Raw genomic sequence first — 18,959 nt, forward strand, 5'->3', positions numbered from 1 at the left:
GCATTGGTGTCAACTTATGCTACATTAGCCTCTAACAAGAGAGTCAGCCTGTCTTTGGAAGCTTTGAATACAGGCATGATTTCTCCTCTCTAGCTATGAAAGTCCTTGATGATATCTTCTAATCAAAGGCTGCTTCATGTACCTTCAAAGTCTGCTGTTTAGTGGAGTGGCCTTCCTTAAGTATCTTAGCTAGATTATCTGGGTAGCTTGCTGCAGCTCCTCCATCAGCGCTGGCTGCTTCATCTTGCACCTTTCATGTTACGGAGATGGAGATGGCTTCTTTCTTTAATCTCGTGAAGCAGCCTGTGTTGGCTTAAGCTTTTCTTCTGCAGCCCTCTCTCCTCAGCCCTCATGGAGCTGAAGGGTGGGGCCACGCTGTGAATCAGGCTTTGGCATAAGGGGCTTGTTGCTGCTTTCGTCTTCTGTTCACATCACCAGCACTTTCTTCGGATCAACAATAATGTTTCACGTTGTTATCATTTGTGTAGTCACTGGAGTAGTACATTTGATTTCCCTTCAGATCTTTTCCTTGGCTAACTGGTGCAAGAGGCCTAGTTTTTGGCCTATCTCATCATTAGATATGCCTCCCTCACTAAACTTAATCATTCCCAGCTTTTGATTTAAAGTGAGCGATGGGTCACTCTTTAACTTGAACACTTAAGAGGCCATGAATTGACCCAGTTTTAATATTTTTGTGACTGAGGGAATTAGAGAGGTGCAACAGTCAGAATATATACAACACTTATCAATTCAGTTCGCTGTCTTATGTGAGTGTAGTTCATGGTACTCTAAAATAATAGTAACATCAAAGATCACTGATTAAAGATCACCATAGCAAATGTAACAATATGAGAAAGTTTGAAATATTGGGAGAATTACCAAGATGTGACAGACACATGAAGCAAGCAAATGTTGTTGGAAAGATGACCCTGATAAACTTGCTCCATGTGGGGTGGCCACAGGCCTTCAATTCGTAAAAAATGCAGTATCTACAAGGCATAATAAAGTGAAGCACAATAAAGTGAGGAATGCCTGTACTATTTTCCAAAATATCAGGGTTTCTTTTTTCATTTAAACTGAAATATATTCTAGCATATTATTTAAAAGACTGAAAAAGTTGCCAACTTAGAGTAAAACTCACTAAGAGTGATTAAATACATTTTCACTTTCTTCTAAAAATTTTTAAATGTTATATGAAGCAATTACAACTTCATGAGAAGAAATTTTTTTGCTTATTCTATACTTTGAATTTTTCTTTGTGAAAACAAATGACAACTTAGGATTTACTGTATTTCATATAGTGATTACTTCTAACATTACTTGGTTTAGAAATTATGTAATTGAATTTTTTTGATGATGATAACATTTTTTCTATTTCAATGTTTCCTTTTCAGCTCATTTACATGAAATTGACACATTCGTTACTGAGGCTATGGAAGTCTTAACAATTATGCCCCAGTCTGTGGAAGAGATAGGCAATGCAAATTTACAATATAGTAAGCTACAAGAACGGAAGCCAGAGGTAAAAATCACAAACTAATTTGTTTTTTTTTTAAAACTGTATTGGAATGATTAAATCATGTAATATTATGTGACTGCAAATATCATATAATTACAATATTATAAAGAAGTCTATAAAATTAGTCTGCTTATGATTGGACTCTTGATGTTATGTTGTTGTAGTGAAACAGTAACCACAATATATATTGTTTTCAGAAGTATTTGTGACCTTTTATGATGTGCCTTATTAGAATAAGACTAAACTTAAATAGTTCATGCTGTTACTTCCAAGGTTGTACTTTTATGATGCTTAAATATGAAGTTAGTGCTGATTAGAAGTACACACACACACATGCACACACACATATGGTGTAAGAGCTCATAGTAATGAGAAAAATAAAAAGGTGGTTAAAGATTCATAGAAACAGTATCCAGAAGGCTAGAACCTAGAATAAACAAGCCAAAATTTATAGAACATGTTATAGGTGATCTTAGTTATGTTTGGAGGAAAGAGGAGAAATAATTCAAAATAGATACAAACTTTTATGTATTCCTCTTACGTGATAGGTTGAAAATTGCAAGAGAGATTAGAGGTGAGAGAAATAATATACCTTCATGGTAGAATGAATTATAAACATTTATATGGTAGGCTTAAAGGTATAAAGAGGGTGTAAAGGCAAATAAAATAGTGTAGTTGTCTAGTAGAAGGAAATAACTAAAGAAAGAATAGCATTATGAACTGTGGCAGTTAGCTAAATCATGGAGGCATTTATTTGACAAATACTTATTATAGATTGAAGACAGGAGGAGAAGGGGACGACAGAGAATGACGTGGTTGGAGGGCATCACCGGCTTGATGGACATGAGTCTGAGCAAGCTCTGGGAGTTGGCGATGGACAGGGAGGCCTGGCGTGCTGCAGTCCATGGGGTCGCTAAGAGTTGGACATGACTGAGTGACTGAACTGAACTGACTACAGATCACCTGATATATTCCAGGCATTGTGCTAGGCATTGTGGTTGCAAGTATGAACATGCCCTGTGTTACTGAAATCTGCATTCGTGTGTAAGTGTGTGTTGTGTGTCTTTGTGAGAGAGTCAGAGGTAGAGACGGAGAGGAAGAAAGGAGCATGAGGAGCTAAATTAGTAAGAGGATGAGCGTGCCCAACTGTGGGATGTTTCTTAGGGTGGTGATCCTGGAGACCGTGTCAGACAGATGACGTCTGTTTGCACTGGGAGCTGCAGGGTAAGGAGGCAACCGTTCCGAGATTTAGAGGGCAGATGGAACAGTGGATACAAAGATCTTAAGGTAGAGGACCTTCCTTAAGGAAGTGAGATAGGTGTAAATATTGTCAAGAAACTTAGCTATCCAGAAAGCCATATTATTCAAGGAAAGTGGTTTGAGTGAAATTGGAGAGGTAGGCAAGGGCCAGATTATGAAGGAACTTTCAGACAATCATAAGGAGTTCGAGTTCTTTTCTGAGAGTAGTAGAAAAATTTTAGAGGCATTTAAGCAGGGAGGAGATAAATGTGGATTGCACTTTGAAGTGATTACGCTGGCTGCTTTATGGAGAATGGATTGGAGGGAGACAATAGTAGCAGAGAGTTAGTAGTATACTCCAGTTGGTATACAAAAGATGAGCCAAGCTTGTACTGTGGAATAGCAGAGGAGATGGAGAGAACCAGAGAATCTGATGATGCATTTTAGAGTTAGAACCAAGGTCTTCTGCTACATTAGAAGTATACAGGGGATTAGAGGAAAAGAAATAAACATGTCTCTTAGGTTTCTGGCTTGAGCAGCTAGGAAGCTAATGGTACCATTTATTGAGATGAGGATGACTAGAGAGAGGAGTTTGGGGATTGGAGGTAGCAGGGATTGACATGTCATATAGAGCAAGGAATTTGGAATTTAGAATCAAGGTGAAGATTAGAGCTATACATTTGGAAATCATTTTAATATTCATGATGTTTAAAGCCATAGAATTGAACTAGCTCATCTGATTGACAAACTGTAGAGGTTATAGAATCAGGTTTGAGCATTTCAAAATTTAGGGTTCAAGTATAGATGGAGGCAGCAGATTGGTAATGACGTGGGATGAAAGACATGAAGCATGTCATCACAAAAACTAAGGGAAATAGATGTCTGTTGGGAACAGCATGTGAGGCAGGGTGGGGCATGACAGAATAAAGAGCTAGGCAGAATCCAGGTCGTGTGGGCCACATGATTCTGTGGACACTGAGGAGTCACTGCTTGGTTTTCAGCGGCAAGGTGTTACAGAATTGTGTTTTGATATGTATCTATGTTGATGTGTGGATAAGTAGCTTTGCATGCAGATAGACTTGGAAACGGGCTTACAGGTGGCACTAATGGTAAAGAACCCTCCTGCCAACCAATGCAGGAGACAGATGTGGGTTTGATCCTGGGGTCGGGAAGATCCCTTGGAGTGTGAAGTGGCAACCCACTCCAGTATTCTTGCCTGGAGGATTCCATGGAGAAAGGAACCTGGCAGGCTACAGTCCATGGGGTTGCAAAGGGTTGGACGTGACTGAAGCAACTTGGCACACTTTCATGCACGGCGCACACTTGGAAACTTGTCATGTCTTCACAGGCTAAGTTCTTCTCACACTGGAAATGAGAATCCTGCTCTGTTTTCTCTTTATGGCTTCACTGATAGCTCAGTTGGTAAAGGATCCGCCTGCAATGCAGGAGACCCCGGTTCGATTCCTCGGTTGGGAAGATCCCCTGGAGGAGGGAAGGGCTACCCACTCCAGTATTCTTGCCTGGAGGATTCCATGGAGAAAGGAACCTGGCAGGCTACAGTCCATGGGGTTGCAAAGGGTTGGACGTGACTGAAGCAACTTGGCGCACTTGCATGCACGGCGCACACTTGGAAACTTGTCATGTCTTCACAGGCTAAGTTCTTCTCACACTGGAAATGAGAATCCTGCTCTGTTTTCTCTTTATGGCTTCACTGATAGCTCAGTTGGTAAAGGATCCGCCTGCAATGCAGGAGACCCCGGTTCGATTCCTTGGTTGGGAAGATCCCCTGGAGGAGGGAAGGGCTACCCACTCCAGTGTTCTGGCCCGGAGAATTCCGTGCACTGTGCAGTCCTGGGGTCACAGAGTTGGATGGAACTCTCCCTTTCCGTCTTCTCTCTCACTGGTGTTCCCAGTACAACATGGTTCTTGGTTAATTGTTTCTCAGGTGAAACTGCTCCTGCCCAGGAATTGCAAATTGCCCATTGAGATATATTTGATTTTTTGTTGTTGTTGTCTGTTATGTAAGCATAATGATTTTAAAATATTTTTCAATGGATTTTACTGCTTTGATGCGTAGCAAAAGTACAGTTATAAATTATAGGACACTATTGTTTTATGGTGCTTTAAAAGACCTGGAAGCAATTTGAGCAGTTTGTTGACCTACACCTGGACTGTTTAATGGACTGCTCATTATATACAACTCAGGGCATTTCAGGTAGAAGCTAAATATAGGAGCTTGATTCTGACTCTTCTTCAGTTTTCTCTTTCTTTCATTTTTTTCTTTATATAAAATTAAATTATAGTATATAATATTTATATATATACTATATATTATAATAATTATATATATTAATTTATATAGTATATATAATATAAATTATAGTATATAATAGTACTATAAAATTAAAGTATAGTACTCACAGTGTTTCAGGTCCACAGCAAGGTGATTCATTTATATGCATATATTATTTTTCAGATTACTTTCCATTATAGGTTATTACAAGATATTGACTGTAGGTCCCTGTGCTATACAGTAAACCTTTGTTGCTTGTTGCAACAAAAATTGGAGAACATAAACTAGATGAAATGGTAGCACTGAATATGAAATAGTGAAAGTGAAACAAACTAGATAAAAGTAAAGATCATCATATAGTCCAGTTGTTTTTGAACATGACTGCTCAATAGAAACATATCTGGAACTTTGGAGAAAAAAAAGCAATACCTGAGCATTTGCGTTTTCAAAGAATTTCAAGATAATTCTGATATGCGTCTGGATTGTAAAAAGTGATTACAGGTTTTTCTGTTAGATGGTAGTTTTGGTGATACAGAATTCTATAATTTTTCTGTTTGTTGACCAATCATGGTACAATGGTATTAAGTGGGTAATTGCTACATAATCACAGTAGTGAAAGGTGTTTCTCAGATTTCACAATCAATAGCCAGACAAAAAAGATAATTAATTGCAAGCCATAGAAGTCTCCAGCATTTTCTTATGAGTGGAACTTGTATAATAAGAATGTTACTTTGAACAGGTATAGTATTGTCTTTCTATAATAATGATTTAATTTAGTTTCATATTACCACTTTTATTATCCTTTTTAACTGATGTTTGTGTGCTTTAGTTGAGTTTGCATGTAATATATATTAGAAACTTTGTATCTAGAAATTTAGCAAATTATATAAAAGCAAAAATCCTAATTTAAAAAGCAAACCATAAAATGATTTTATGTAAATGGAATCTTAATAAATTTGATAAAGTATGTTGTTTTTGACATATTATTTTTTAACTTTTAGATTTTGCCCTTATTTCAAGAGGCTGAAGATAAAAACAGACTTTTACGGACTGTGGCAGGTGGAGGTTTAGAAACAATTAGTAATCTGAAAGCTAAGTGGGATAAATTTGAGTTGATGATGGAAAGTCACCAACTTATGATTAGAGACCAGGTAAGAAGCTTTTAGTCATTTTGTTAAAATGAGAACAGTTTTTTCCTCATTTACAATTTCTTGTCTTTATTACATTATAGCTCACTTTTATAAGAACTTTATATTGCTGATGGAATTGATCTCCCTCAGCACTTCTATATGATCATGTCACATAGTTTATCTTCACTTTCTACTGTACCAAGAATATATGTGACAGTATTAGCAGACTTTCTTATGAATCATTTGTTTACCTACTGTATGTGGTGTGTTTTAAGAGTACAGTCTGGAAGCTGTGCACATCTATTGTGCTCGTATCCTGTTGACCAGAACTTAGTCTTCTGGCAGTTAACTGCATGGGAGACTGGGAGATGCCCTTGTTTATTAAGCAACTGTATAATCAGGTAGAACAACTGGAGGTCACTGAGTAACTTTTTTCATCATGTTAATTTTGTTGATAGTTATCACAGATGCTGTTAGTCACATGAATGGTTTTGTAATGTTGCTGTTTGCAGTATATCTATTGTTATTGTAAATTTAGTGTCTAATTTATTTTTGAGTTAATTTATTGTACTTGAAATAAATAATGAAGAATAATCTTTAGAAAAGTTGATATTGATGTTTTTTGACCTTTAAATAGAAAATATTGGAAGTAAAAATGTGAATATAAAGTAGAAATTTACATTGAGTTAAATTATATATTCTCTGTTGACTTATAGATTGAAGTGATGAAAGGAAACGTCAGATCACGTCTTCAGATTTATTATCAAGAACTGGAAAAATTTAAAGCTCGTTGGGACCAACTAAAGCCTGGTGATGATGTTATTGAAACAGGCCAGCCAGATACTCTTGATAAAAGTGCAAAGTCCATAAAAGAGAAGAAAGTTGAATTTGATGATCTTGAAGTCATAAGAAAAAAGCTGCTGTATGTTTATTCTTTAAAACCGATAGTGCTCATTTTGGGAAAAAAGTTTTATTTTTATATATTAAGCTAATAATGTACTTGTATCTGTTATATTGATGTCTTTTTATAAGCTTCAGCAGTTTTAAAAATACCAGTATTAAGTCCTCATGCTACTGCTTTCTTAGGAGTTGTTGAATTATATTTGGAAAGAGAAAAGCAAATAAAACCAAGTTTCTGGTTAGGCCTAGGAATAGAAATAATAAAAGTAATAATAGCAATTAAATAATAATAGAAAATTAAATTTGTTTAAAAGTTAAATTAAGGAGTTGGAATATACTTGCTTTATATGATCTCATTGTATTTGAAAATGGAATATATAAAATTAGAGCAAATTACTTTTAGAGCTGCTGGAAAATGAACCTAGTGAAAAGATGAAACTTAAAAACATTCATTGTTTTATGTCATAAAAATATAAAATATTAAGTTTAATAGCATTAAATATTGTATATTAATGCATAGGCATGGAATCTAGAAAAAGGGTATAGAAGATTTTATTTGCAAAGCAGAACTAGAGACACAGATGTAGAGAACAAGCGTGTGGACACGAAGGAGGGAAAGGGTGCAGGTTGGGATGAATTGAAAGACTGGGATCTATATATATACACTACTGATACTATAAAATATAAAATAGATAACTAATGAGAATCTGCTGTCAGTTCAGTTCAGTCGCTCAGTCATGTCTGACTCTTTGTGACCCCATGAACCACAGCACGCCAGGCCTCCCTGTCCATCACCACCTCCCGGAGTTTACTCGAACTCATGTCCATCGAGTCGGTGATGCCATCCAGCCATCTCATCCTCTGTTATCCCCTTCTTCTCCTGCCCTTAATCTTTCCCAGCATCAGGGTCTTTTCAAATGAGTCAGTTCTTCGCATCAGGTGGCCAAAGTACTGGAGTTTTAGCTTCAGCATCAGTCCTTCCAATGAACACCCAGGACTGATGTGTTTTAGGATGGACTGGTTGGATCTCCTTGCAGTCCAAGGGACTCTCAAGAGTCTTCTCCAACACCACAGTTCAAAAGCATCAATTCTTCGGTGCTCAGCTTTCTTTATACTCCCAACTCTCATGTTTATACATGACTGCTGGAAAAACCATAGCTTTGACTACATGGACCTTGTTGGCAAAGTCGTGTCTCTGCTTTTTTAATATGCTGTCTAGGTTGGTCATAACTTTTCTTCCAAGGAGCAAGTGTCTTCATTTCACGGCTGCAGTCACCAGCTGTAGTGATTTTGGAGCCCAAAAAATAAAGTCAGCCACTGTTTCTCCATCTGTTTGCCATGAAGTGATGGGACCAGATGCCATGATCTTAGTTTTCTGAATGTTGAATTTTAAGCCAACTTTTTTACTCTCCTCTTTCACTTTCATCAAGAGGCTCTTTAGTTCTTCTTCACTTTCTGCCTTAAGGGTGGTGTCATGGGGTTATTGATATACCTGTTTTCAATCTTGATTCCAGCTTGTGCCTCATCCAGCTCAGCGTTTCTCATGATGTACTCTGCATAGAAGTTAAATAAGCAGGGTGACAAAACACAGCCTTGACGTACTCCTTTCCCGATTTGAAACCAGTCTGTTGTTCCTTGTCCAGTTCTAACTGTTGCTTCTTGACCTGCATACAGATTGCTCAGGAGGCAGGTCAGGTGGTCTGCTATTCCTATCTCTCTCAGAATTTTCTACAGTTTGTTGTGATCCACACAGTCAAAGGCTTTGGCATAGTCAATAAAGCAGAAGTGTGTTTTTCTGGAACTTTTTTGCTTTTTCAGTGATCCGGTAGATGTTGGCAATTTGATCTCTGGTTCCTCTGCCTTTTCTAAATTCAGCTTGAACAACTGGAAGTTCATCGTTCACGTACTGTTGAAGCCTGGCTTGGAGAATTTTGAGCTTTGCTTTGTTAGCGTGTGAGATGAGTGCAATTGTGAGGTAGTTTGAACATTCTTTGGCATTGCCTTTCTTAGGGATTGGAATGAAAACTGACCCTTTCCAGTCCTGTGGCCACTGCTGAGTTTTCCAACTTTGCTGGCATATTGAGTGCAGCACTTTCACAGCATCATCTTTCAGGATTTGAAATAGCTTCAACTGGAATTCCATCACCTCCACTAGCTTTGTTCACAGTGAACGTACAATACAGCTCAGGAAACTCCACTTGGTGCTCTGTAGTGACGACAATGGGAAGGAAATCCAATGAAGCAGAGACACATGTATCTATGTAGCTGATTTGCTTTGCTGTACAATAAAACTAAGCATTGTAAAGCAACTGTAGTCCAATAAAAATGAATTAAAATATGAAATGTTCATAAAAATTGGTATAAGTTTGGTCTGTTTAGGGAAATGCATCCATAAATTAATTGCCTTCATAGATGAGTGGAGGCTTTAGTACCATGCTTATTAAATGACATTACACTAATTAGATGAGGAATATCTTTCATTCTCTGTTGACTCAGCAGTAAAGGATCTGCCTGTCAATACTGGAGATGTAGGTTCAGTCTCTGGGTCAAGAAGATCACCTGGAGGTGGAAATGGCTGTCCACTCCAGTATTCTTGCCTGGGAAATACCATGGATAGAGAAGCCGAGTGGGCTACAGTCCATGGTGTTCCAATAGTTGGACACGACGTAGCAACTAAATAACAGTCTTACATTCTGCAAACTAATTCTTTCAGTGGAGAAGAATGTTAATGGATATTGTTTAATCTAGCCTCAGATTTAGCCACTAAGTTGTGTAATTCTAAACATTTGTTACATATGATCTATATTATTTATAGAAAATATATTGATGTCTTACCAATTTTACTTTGACTCCTTTGGAAAAAGTGCATATTAATGAATTTAGAGGAGCCCATTCATAAGTACTTAGAGTAAAATTCTGGTGTTAAGTGGACACAGTCTCCTGCTGCCCACCTCCACTGTCAGATGCAGGCACACAAAGACACACACAGGGAATGCAGTTACATTGTTAGCTTAACTTACTGACGTTTCACAGCTTTTCTGTTGTAAAAATCTACTGATATTTCACTACTTGTTTCTACAGTGATGATTGCCATCATTTTGGCCTAGAAGAGCCCAACTTCTCCTTGGCATATAGCATCTCTAAGGATATTGAGAGCTGTGCACAAATTTGGGCTCTTTATGAAGAGTTTCAGCAAGGATTTCAAGAAATGGCCAATGAGGACTGGATTACTTTTCGGTTTGATTCATAAATAATATTTACATTCTGATAGTTTTGTAGTATTTTTTGGGATGTAAACTTTAAGATATTTTTCTACTGTTTTACAGGACTAAGACCTATCTGTTTGAGGAATTTTTGATGAATTGGCATGACAGATTAAGAAAGGTTGAAGAACATTCAGTAATGACAGTGAAATTACAATCAGAGGTTGACAAATATAAAGTAAGATAGTTTTACTTATGCTATTGTTTAAAAATGATGTTTACAGTGTTCATGTATCTTTTTATTATGGAGTGATGTCACCTGGGAATCCCAAACTGTAACTTTAGTTTATCTATTTTTAATGATTCCATTACACAAAAAAATACAAAGTATAGAGTAAACCAGAAAAGTTACTGATATTTCTGCTTCAGTGTGAAATAAGTTAAAAGTAAGAAATTTATGGTTAAATTTATTATAAAGTGGAGTATTTGAAACTTAGCAATTAGGAATGTGGGTCATTTAGCATATTTAGGATATAGGTCATTTTCTAAATTTATAAAAATAGAAATATTTTAGGTCATGTTTTAAAATATATCAAGTTACAAAGGGAAATGTGCATGTATTCACATCAATGTATAATAAAAAGTATTATACAATTCTTTTTAAACATTTCAAGATTATTAAGTAAGATAATATAGTTATTAAAATGTTTATACATAATTGTAATAAAATTAAATAGTAATTTGCATTTTGCTAATATATATATACATGCATATCTTCTTTTTTTTTTTTAACAGATTGCCGTTCCTGTCTTGAAATATGTGAGAGGAGAACATCTTTCTCCAGATCACTGGCTCGACCTTTTTCGTCTTCTTGGCCTTCCGAGGGGGACTAGTTTAGAGAAATTACTATTTGGTGATCTGCTTAGAGTAGCTGATATAGTTGTTGCCAAAGCTTCAGACCTTAAAGTGAGAATCATTTTTATAAATATCCCATAGATCTGACCTTTGCTAACATATATTTTTGCTTTATATTTTATTTAAAACAGCAAGTTAAATTTCTTTCCTCCCTTCAAAATAGTGACAGTGTTCCACTATTCCTTTATTCTTTCATTAGTTTATCTGAATCTGTACATGGGGCTATAGAAATAATATAAACCCCCTCCTTGAGAGAGAGAAAAATATCTGAAGTAATATATGTCTTTAAGACAGAAGTCAGCAGACACATGCAAAGCATTTTACATGAAATACACTTTAGATCATAGGGTATATTATAAATAGAAGCTCAGGGATACAAAAATACAGAGAACTAAACAAGGAACCAATTTGCTGATCAGTTTTAGCATAGGTCTCAGGTAAAAGTAAAACTTACACAATTATGTTGTAAGTAGTAGACTTTCTGTTTTGTGTTCTGCCCATAAAAGGACTTTTGATGTTAAATTGTTTTATTTTTCTATCTAATACATATGTTTTCATCTTTGCCTATTACCTTGGCACATATGTAGATAATCATAAGATTATAAAACATGACTTCTATAGGAGGTGACTCTAGATGATGATTAATCATTGTAGATGTGTTGGAACTTACAGTTAAGTAACCAAAAAAACTCCTGAGTTCTGCAAAATTTAAATATTTTTGTGGTTTGGTTTGCAATGGATGTTTTAAATTTTTTTACAAGTTTTAAAAAGCATAAGGCAGAACTTTGTATATATTTTGACCATGTGAACCAGACATCCCTTCATACTTGAGCCAGTAATTCTCTTGGATTGCATCTAAAATATATCCACTTACTTTTTTTTTTTTTGCTTTACAGTGAAAAGTCAAATAAAAATATATTTTCTTATAAAATAGATATAGCTTACCTATTTTGTATGTTGAAATAATAAATATGGATATTTTGTGTTAAATAGGATTTAAATAGTCGGGCACAAGGTGAAGTTACAATCAGAGAAGCTTTACGTGAACTTGATCTGTGGGGAGTTGGAGCAGTATTTACATTGGTTGATTATGAAGACAGCCAAAGTCGAACCATCAAGCTGATTAAAGACTGGAAAGATATAGTAAATCAAGTTGGAGATAATAGATGCCTTCTTCAATCCTTAAAGGATTCTCCTTATTATAAAGGGTTTGAAGATAAAGTGTCAATTTGGGAAAGAAAACTTGCAGAGTTAGATGAGTGTCTACAGAATTTAAACCACATTCAGAGAAAGTGGGTTTATTTGGAACCCATTTTTGGCCGTGGAGCATTGCCAAAAGAACAGACACGCTTCAACAGAGTTGATGAAGATTTTAGGTCAGTACGCTACATAAAAAAAAGGACACATAAGATGAGTTTTTATTCATATTGTGAGGTACTTCATACATGCTAATTACTTTTACATTGTTAGTATTATCTGTGTCTTCAACTTTTTTTTTTTCTTGGTTCCTTTTGAGAAACTATTTTCTCTCATTCATTCGTTTACTTCTTGAATCATTTTTATGTGGTGTCGATCTTTACCACTTTACCTATATTAATATTATATGTGTGTGTAGTTGCTCAGTCATGTCTGATTCTTTGTGATCCCATGGACTGTAGCTCACCAGGCGCCTCTCTCCATGGAATTCTCTAGGCAAGAATACTGGAGTGGGTTGCTATTTCCTCCAGGGTATCTTCCTGACCCAGGGATCGAACCTGGGTCTCCTGCATTGCAGGCAGATCCTTAACTGTCAGCCACAAGAGAAGTCTAATGTTATATAGGTAATATTATTATCTATATAATATTAATATTGGGGATTCTAAAGTGTCTCAGTGGTAAAGAATCCACCTGCCAATTCAAGAGACGGCGCAGTTTTGATCCCTGGGTCAACAAGATCCCCTGGAGAAGGAAATGGCAGCTCACTCCGGTATTCTTGCCTGGAGAATCCCATGGACAGAGAGGCCTGGTGGAGTGTGGTCCACGGGGTCACAGAAGAGTCAGACATTACTGAGGGACTAAACAACAACAATATGAATATTATTATAGTAATGATATTACTATATTATTATAGCAATAGTAATATTACTAATATATACTTCCTAAAATTGCCAGTTATTTTCCCACTGTAAATCTGATGGACATTGTTTTACTTTATCTCTGACTAGTATCTAATAGAGTTGAGCATTTCTTCTTTCTTAGAAAGTCTATTCCTTTGGCTTCTGTGACCCTGTCCTGTTTGGTTTTCTGCCTTACTATCTGGTTCTACTCCTGATTCCTAGTCCTCACCTCTCTCTAAACATTTAGATGCAGACATTCTCCAGGTTTCTGCCTGTAGGTTTTCTCATTCCATATTCTCTATTTAATGAGCTGAACTTCTTTCAGAATCAATTCTCATCTAGTTGCTAAGGTCTCCTCAACTTGTTTATTGAGCCTATCTTTCTTTTCTGATCTCTAAATATATTAAATATCATGAACATGTCAAAACTAAATTCATAACTTTATTTCAAATCCCTTTCCCACAAGTATTTTCTCTGTCATTTCTTTCCCAATAAATGGTACCACCTAACTGCTCAAAGCAGAAGCATAATGGGTATCTTTGACCCCTCTCTCCATTTCCAAGTCCATTGTTACCAAATTTTGTTGATTGTAATGTACTTATCTCTTTTATTATATCTTTTATATCTCTACTTTTTTGGTTTTATTCTAAAGTATTCTAAACTTTTCAGACTACTGAATAATCTTTTGACTTGTTCTCTTCTTCTCCAATAAGTTTTTCACACAGAAGCCAGAGTTGTTGCATTACTTGTTTCCTTTATTAAGTAAAACTTTAAAATGGTTTTCTATTGCTCTAAGGATAAAACATATCTGAGGATCTACTCCTTTCCCATTTCTCTAACATATTGAGCTCTTTCTCATGATCTTTGCCAGAAACTGCTTCCCTCCTACTCATTGCCTTTTTCTTTTTCTTTATTACTTAAATCTCAGTTTAAATTACTTCCTCAAATAAGTCATAGGTTAGGGGTTTTCCCATTAACCACTTTAACAAGTTTTTATACTTTTCTTTCTTAGCATTTATCGTAACTTTATTCAAATATTCAGAGAAATTATTTAATCTCTTTCTCTGTCACTGGGCCATTATCTCTATGAGGTAAGGCTTAATATTTGTTTAGTGAGTTGATGAAATAAGATAATATGCAATAAAGGAGATTAAAAATGGTAATAGGTTATTAACTTTAAGGATTGTGTATTAGATGTATAATAATGTATTACTGTTATACTGGTATTACTAGTTTGTTTTAGGCAGACAAAGAAAAGCCTCCATATCTCTTTTTCAGCCAAAGACTGTTAAAATAGATGTGAAAGTAAGTTTTTTTCTTCTACAGATCAATAATGCTTGACATCAAGAAAGATAATAGAGTCACAACATTAACTACTCATGCAGGAATCAGAAACTCTCTATTAACGATACTTGATCAGCTTCAACGATGTCAGAAATCATTAAATGAATTCTTGGAGGTATTTTTTTTTAAATCCTTGTATAATAAATTGCAAAGTGCTTTAATATCTTAGTTATTTGAAAAGATAAGTTTTTTTTTGTTTGTTTTTAATTTTTAAGGAAAAACGCTCAGCATTCCCAAGATTTTACTTTATTGGTGATGATGACTTATTAGAAATACTGGGCCAGTCTACTAATCCATCAGTGATTCAGTCTCACCTCAAGAAGCTTTTTGCTGGTAAGATTCAGCATTTATTCAGGAGATGTTTATGGAGTTTCAGCTATCTTCCAGGCATAATATTAGGCTCTTATTGCTACTACTGCTAAGTCACTTCAGTCATGTCCGACTCTGTGCGACCCCATCCCTGGGATTCTCCAGGCAAGAACACTGGAGTGGGTTGCCATTTCCTTCTCCAGGGGTTCTTCCCACCCAGGGATTGAACCCAGGTCTCCTGCATTACAGGCGGGTTCTTTACCAGCTGAGCCACACAGGAAACCCAATATAAGGTCTGGAAGTGAGGAAGAACATGTCCCTTCATTACTGAGTTTAAGGTGTCCTGAGTATCATCCCAGTGGATATACTCAATAGGCAATTATTGTTAGCCGGAGGTACCTGGAATGGAGATGTAAAATTGGGAGTCATCTGTGTATAGATGATAATTGTTTAGTTGCTAAGTCGTGTCCGACTTTTGTGACCCCATGGACTGTAGCCCGCTAGGCTCCTCTGTCCACGGGGTTTCCCAGGCAAGAATACTGGAATGGGCTGCTGTCTCCTTCTGTAGGGGATCTTCCCCACCGAGGGATCAAAGCTGTGTCCGGCAGTGGTAGGTGGATTCCTTGCCACTGAGTGACCCGGAAGCGCATAAATGATCATTAGGTTACAGGAATAGGAGAGATTACCTGGTGAAGTGGAGAGGTGCAGTGCCACATGCTTTGATGTTGTTGAATCGTTTAAGTTGAGTAATTGCTTCTGGAGTTGGTTTGCTACACAAACAATGATTGTTATTATTTTCTTAAAATATTGTTTGTTGGAAAAAGAAATTTCATCTTCACTTATATGTAGGGATTAGCAGACTATAGGCCTACAGGCCAAATCTGATTTGCTAAATCTGGTTTTTTTTTTTTTAAAGAAGGTTTTGTTGAAACGAATATAGCCATGCCGATTATTATCTATAGCTGCTTTTGTACTACAAGCATAGGGTTGAGTGATTGACGAAGAGATGTTATGAACTTAAAAACCTCTAATATCTACTCTTTGTTGTTTTACAGAAGTATTTACTAACCATTGTGTATCCTAAGCTTTAAAGTGCTTATATCTGTAACTGATTTGGCCTGTGGAGATAGTAGAAAGAGTTCTTCTAATCAGAAAGTTTGCTTTCAAGTTCTGCCTCTACTATTTGTTAGTTTACTTCTCTGAAATCTAGTTTCTTTCTTTAAATTGTGAATAGTAACCTATGGAGTTTTTCTGAAGATCCAAACTAGGTCATGTGTCTTTTTCTTAATACCATAAAGTGAGTGTAAATTTTGGGAAAAGGAAGTGTTGTTTGCTTTCCCCCTTTACTCTTATCTTTTTGTCTCAAATAAGTGGAATCATCAGTATGTATTCTTATGTACTCATTTATGCCTGGCTTTTTTTGTTCATCATCTATTTTCAATTATATTTTATTCCTTTCTTTGCTGAAAATAGTTGTGCAAATATATCACAATTTCTCATTCACCTTTTGGGTATTTGGTTTGTTTCTAGTTTTTGGTGATGAAAAGTTGTTCTTCTGTATTATATAATTGAATTAATATAATTCTAATATATATATGTTATGAAGTATACACTTTGTAATCATATGTAATATCTAATAATTATGTGTTTAAGGAAGCTTTTGCATTTAAATTGTTGCTTTTGTAATATAGGCATACACAGCGTCTGTTTCGATGAGGAATTAAAACATATAACTGCAATGAAATCTTTAGAAGGAGAAGTTGTATCTTTTAAAAATAAAGTTCTTCTGTCAAATAATGTAGAGGTAAGTAATTCTTTTTCAAGTGTGAAGGTATTAAAAAATTAGCAGTATGAACTTTGTATCAAAAGTAATTTGGTCATTTGTAGAGTAAGTTGGTTAATTAGGCCTTTTAAGAACCTTTCTCATATCTTAAAAATAATTTTTTTTGTTATGTTTACACTGATTTGATATTAAGGAGAATATGAATTTTTAGTTTTTGGAAGGCAGCATGTAACTTTGAGAAGAACTTTTGCTTTGAAGTCAAAAAGATTTGGATATTAATTGTAGTTCCATAACTTATTAGCTAGATAACTTTGAGTCTCAGTTTTCTTAACTGTTAAATGAGAAGTCCTACTAGCTATTGCAATGAAGCTATTGTTTCATTGAAACTTAAGTGAGATAATTGGTGTTAGGTACACTATAGTGTGACTTCCCAGTGGCACCAGTGTTTAAGAACCCACTTGCCAATACTCAAGACATAAGAGATGAAAATTTGATCCCTGGGTCAGGAAGATCCCCTGGAGAAGGGCATGGCAATCTACTCCAGTATTCTTGCCTGGAAAATCCCATGGATAGAGGAGCCTGGCAGGCTACAGTCCATAGGGTCTCAGAGTCAGATACAACTGAAGGAACTCAGCATGCACACACGCACGCACACTATAGTGTTTGGAACATAAGTTCTCAATAAGTCTTTGTTCTTTTTTTCTTCAGAATCTGAGTTGTGTAAGATGATTTAAGTGAACAAGTAAACTTGAAACTAGTGCATTTATACTGCAACTATTGATTAATTTGTTCTATTGGATTAGAAGTGAACTGTCAAGTGCCTATTACAGTTACACAGATAAAGCCAACAGCATTAGGATGTATGCATAAAATTATAATTTTTAAGTTCTAAAGTTATCTTCCAACTGCAGGTCGGGTCCATGCCTTATCATATATGTATCTGTACAGCTTAGTAAAATGTCCATTCTTGGTTGGGCCTCTATATCTTATTGGATATGGAGTGTCAATCAGGTGGCTGTAAGCTTTGGTTTGTTAGGTAGCTATTGTGTTTGGTGAAGAGTTTTGTTGTTTTTGCTGTTGTTTTCCTCTCTTGTAATTTTATCAGGACTGGTGGAGCACACAGAGAAAGCGCTGTCAGCAGCTGGGCTAGCACGGAGCCCTGGAAGCTCCCGGGATGGTAGCAGGGCAGGTGTCTGCAGCCTCGCACTGAGAGCCCGTACTCTTTAGCTGCCCTGGCTTTTGAACTGGACAAAAGTCTGTGCTCTTTTTAATGCTGGAAGACACTCTAAAAATAAACAGTAAAAAGCTAGAACTTAGAGTCAAAATAGGTCATGATGAAAAGCTATTTAAGCTTGCAGTTTTGTCCTCATATTTTATTGAGAATGATGCAGTTTTTTAAAGTTAAGTAGTGATTCTTAAATATTAATTGCTATTTTGATCAATCATCATTCTTATTTTGACTTTAGTTAACTTTTATTCTTTTATCTATAATCAAATAATTGAAAAATTGTTTTGACCTTGAAACAGAATTAGTTTTGTTTGAAGAGGGGGCTTAACTCCCTAAGTAATATAGTTCACCTTAATGAAGCAATCTCTTTTTATAGTTACAGTTTTCTAAATATGAGATCATCAGGTTAGCATGAGCCAGGGAACTTAGCCAGTCAGTGTGGCTCTAATTTACTGGCCCAGCTGTCTAGTTTAGTTTGTCATAATGATGAAATGAATGAGTTACTTTTAAAATGTTCATATTTTTTGGTTTGTATGGATGATGATAGTGATAACTAACTACAAATTTTTGAGTTTCACACTTAATATTATCCCAAGAGGTGAAAAAAATAGTTATTTTCAATTTATTTAAATAGTTTATTAAAAAAATATATGCCATTGAGCACATTTTTGGAGTGTGAGACTCAGTAAGAAATTATAACTTTCATGAAATAAGAAATAGAGTCATTAGGTTGTGTTTCCTTTTTGTGACTGGTGTAATAAGAAATACATTTTCTAATCTTATTTTCAGACTTGGTTAAATGATTTAGCCTTGGAAATGAAGCAGACTTTGAAAGAGTTATTGATAGAATGCGTTACTGCTGGTCGAAGTTCTCAAGGTGCAGTTGACCCATCCTTTTTCCCTTCACAGGTAAGGGAATGTCTTCATTAGAGGTAGGCATGGTATCATTGGGAGATCCCTGATCTAGAGGTCAGAAGGCTTAAACAATTGGAATCTTTGT

At 35.8% G+C, this 18,959-nt stretch overlaps 1 protein-coding gene across 3 annotated transcripts in view; it reads left to right on the top strand.

The window, feature by feature from the left end:
• The window catches only part of DYNC2H1 (dynein cytoplasmic 2 heavy chain 1), a 385,810-nt gene that overhangs the window by 44,653 nt on the left and 322,198 nt on the right, over window positions 1–18,959 (top strand). For all 3 annotated transcript variants that reach the window (XM_070473685.1, XM_070473686.1, XM_020900373.2), the window contains exons 20-30: window positions 1,395–1,522; window positions 6,053–6,202; window positions 6,898–7,103; window positions 10,163–10,318; window positions 10,408–10,522; window positions 11,080–11,250; window positions 12,193–12,575; window positions 14,622–14,754; window positions 14,855–14,972; window positions 16,640–16,752; window positions 18,749–18,868. In XM_070473685.1, coding sequence (XP_070329786.1) covers window positions 1,395–1,522; window positions 6,053–6,202; window positions 6,898–7,103; window positions 10,163–10,318; window positions 10,408–10,522; window positions 11,080–11,250; window positions 12,193–12,575; window positions 14,622–14,754; window positions 14,855–14,972; window positions 16,640–16,752; window positions 18,749–18,868 — 1,793 coding nt within the window. The remainder of the gene's footprint in view (window positions 1–1,394; window positions 1,523–6,052; window positions 6,203–6,897; window positions 7,104–10,162; window positions 10,319–10,407; window positions 10,523–11,079; window positions 11,251–12,192; window positions 12,576–14,621; window positions 14,755–14,854; window positions 14,973–16,639; window positions 16,753–18,748; window positions 18,869–18,959) is intronic.

The sequence above is a fragment of the Odocoileus virginianus genome, chromosome 10, assembly GCF_023699985.2.
Source record: "Odocoileus virginianus isolate 20LAN1187 ecotype Illinois chromosome 10, Ovbor_1.2, whole genome shotgun sequence".
Lineage (NCBI taxonomy): Eukaryota > Metazoa > Chordata > Mammalia > Artiodactyla > Cervidae > Odocoileus > Odocoileus virginianus.